Source organism: Mandrillus leucophaeus, unplaced genomic scaffold (assembly GCF_000951045.1).
Source record: "Mandrillus leucophaeus isolate KB7577 unplaced genomic scaffold, Mleu.le_1.0 Scaffold305, whole genome shotgun sequence".
Classification (NCBI taxonomy): domain Eukaryota; kingdom Metazoa; phylum Chordata; class Mammalia; order Primates; family Cercopithecidae; genus Mandrillus; species Mandrillus leucophaeus.
Window position 1 is genome coordinate 475511 of NW_012103199.1, and position 2963 is coordinate 478473.

The window sequence follows — 2963 nt, forward strand, 5'->3', positions numbered from 1 at the left end:
CGAGCCTGCTCCTGTCGCCTGTAGGGAAGCGCCTTCCCGCCGTCGTCCGCCCAGGGCTTGGACGCGCCCTTCTTCGGAAGGCTCCAGCCCCAGGCTGGCCGGCCCGCAGGAGCCCCATTCTCAGAGAATGTGTGTGCAGAGTCCCTGCCGTTTTAGGACAGTCAGGGCCCATCTTCTGCCAAGTGTCTGACCCCATGGGGTTGTTCTGTGTTTGCATTTAAGCAAGTGACTTCTGGGAAGTCCCTGGCCGCCCGGGGTTCTATGATATTTGTAGTGCCGGGGTTCGCACGCCGGTGCCCCCAGCCTGTAGAGGACTTTCTTCAGGGCCCGTAGCTGCTGGGCGCACCCCTGGCAGGCGGGCTGTGCCGCGGGCACATTTGCCTTTTGTGAAGGCCGAACTTGAGCTGTATCCTCATAGGAAGCGGTGATCACCCCGGACGGGCGCCCAGGACCCTGTGGGCTGTGGCCAAAAGGCTCCGAGTGTGCCTGGTGGTCTGGCTGGAGCTCACAGTGGGCTGTCTGGGGAGGGTGGGTGCCTCCACTATGATCCTTAAAGGATTCCTCTGTGTGGGTGGATGCGTGTGGGCATGACTGTACTCAGAAATTGAACTCTCGGTCACGTGGAAGCCACGGGACTGCTCTGAAGCCGCTAATAAAATCTGACTGTTCAGCCCCCTCTCCCCGCCCATGGTCTATCTTCTGCTGTGCCTCACACCTGTCCTTGGCAGCCACGGGGAGGGTCTGCAGGGGGTGAAGGGGAATGGGCAGGGCCGCAGTAGCAGTTAAGCAGGGAGGGACCCCTGCCAGTGGCCTGCTGGACCCAGGAAGAAGGGTGGGGTCCTTGCTCCCGAAGAACAGCGGGAGGGAGGGAGGAAGGGAGGGAAAGCAGGTGAGGAGCAGGGGAAGGTGGGCTGGAGGGGTGGATGTGGTCAGAGCCCTGGGTGGGTCTCCCTCCCAGGCCTTTCACTAGCTCCCAGAAGGTAGGGGTGGGGCAAGATGACAGTGCAGGACCTTAGGCTCTGTCCACTGAGAGGGGACCCAGGGCCACAGCCCACAGTAGACCTCTCGCTACAGTCAAAGGGGCTTGACCGGGCCAAACAGGAGAAAACATTTGCCCCAGTTGCTGCCGTACTCCCACGGCCTGCAGCACCCGTCCTGGCATGGGCTCCAGGGACACCTGCCCGCTGGCCACTGTGACAGAGCAGAATCCGGCAGTCCTAGCAGGAGCCTGCACGGGGCCATCCCTCGCCTCAGAAAGGGCATGTATTTTTAGGCAGGCCACAGGGTGTTGGCTGAGTCTGCAAGAACTGAGGCCTACAGCTCCCAGGAACCAGCTCCCAGGGGGCAAAATCCATCCAGCAAGGATTGGGCCGGAGTGGGCCGCATTCCCATCCCCGTTGAGTGGCAGCCCCGGGTGTGGGCCTGCCCTGCCTGCTCCTTCCTGCTCAGCCCCTCTCACCCCGCTCAGCCTTCAGCCCCTTTCTGGCTACTCCGCAGGCAATGTCTAGACAGGGTCCCCCCCGCCAGGCCAACCCAGTGCCTGCCAGTGGCCTCCTGAAGTCCCTACCAAGCAGCCAGGAATGGTGGGCAGAGCACAAGGAGGGCCCCCATTCGCCTGCATTTTTCCCGCATGTTCAGTGGGCACACAGGTGGGCACCCCTCGTGGAAGGCACCTCCTGCCAGGCTGGCCCATGGCACACCATGCTGCCAGGGGTCTGAGCTGCCAGAGGTCTAAGCCGCCTGGGGTGTGCTCCACTCTTCCACTCAGGCCTCCCTGGGGCAGGCTCTGCGTCCAGAGCCACACACCCACACCCTTGGAAGACACAGGCAAGGATGCCTCCTCTCCAAAGCCTTGCCCCGTGCACACAGATGCTTTATCCCTGGAATTTGTGCTGCCCCTAGGAGCCCTGCCAGACAGCTGGTGGCATTCTCCACGTGCAGACAGAGGCTGAGGGCCAGAGACGTGCAGTAATGACCCCGGGTTACCCGGGAGGGGCTGATCTGTCTGCTTCCAACACTGGGCTCTTTCCCAAGGTGCCCAGAGCCTCTAGAGAAGATGCATCTCTTCATGTCAGCACGGCTTCCCAGCCACTCACCCTGGAACCCTGGCCTGCCCCACCTATACCCCTCTCCTGGCTCCAGCTGCTTCCGAGGCGTGTTCCTGCAGCCTCCCAGGCACCTGTCTTGCCCGCAGGCAGCCTGCCTGGCTTCTCCCGACCACAGCACTTTCCACGGATCGCCATTACAGCACACATCTTCCCTTCCCACAGGTGCTATGCCAGGCTGGGCTCCTCCCACACAGGGCACGGTTCCCTACTCCTCTAGTTTGCATGGGACTTTTAACATTGAAAGTCCCACGCCCCTGGGAAGCCAGGATTGAGTCACCCTAGCAAAGACCGCATCACATTCGCCCTGGTGTGCAAGGCCAAGCTTACAGCAGGCACTCGCCGAAGGGCAGGGCTCTCTGACGGTCTGCAGACCCACGTGCCCCCTTAGAAGCAGGTGGGCGGCCTCTGCGGCCTCCCTCAGCAAGGCTCAGAGCACCTGAGTTAAGCCTGTGGACAGCGCGGTAAAAGAACATCAGATGTTCAGCGCTGATGTGCGATCTCTGGAGGATAACCACCCGCCCGCCCGCCGCCCCGGGCCTCTCGGACCCCTGCCCAGGACTGGCTCTAGTCAGCGGCCGAGACTTCAGAGGCCGGGGGGCGGGGCCGGCGCCTCATTAACATAATCTATGCGAGGGGCGTTTAGCAGTCAAATATATGCGCATATATCTCCATGGCTGATGAGCTGGCCGGGCACTTTCAAAATGGCGGAGTGTGGAGCAAGCGGCAGCGGGAGCAGCGGGGACAGCCTGGACAAGAGCATCACGCTGCCCCCCGACGAGATCTTCCGCAACCTGGAGAACGCCAAGCGCTTCGCCATCGACATAGGTAGCCGCGGGCCGGGCGCTGGGTGCCGGC

At 62.4% G+C, this 2963-nt stretch overlaps 1 protein-coding gene across 2 annotated transcripts in view; it reads left to right on the top strand.

Annotated features, from left to right (window-relative positions):
- Window positions 1-2774: 2774 nt before the first annotated feature.
- Window positions 2775-2963, top strand: part of PANK4 (pantothenate kinase 4) — a 25263-nt gene continuing 25074 nt past the window's right edge. The window contains exon 1 of one of the 2 annotated variants that reach the window (XM_011987217.1): window positions 2775-2933. In XM_011987217.1, coding sequence (XP_011842607.1) covers window positions 2786-2933 — 148 coding nt within the window. In that variant the 5' untranslated portion in view covers window positions 2775-2785. The remainder of the gene's footprint in view (window positions 2934-2963) is intronic. The other variant, XM_011987219.1, reaches the window with a different exon arrangement.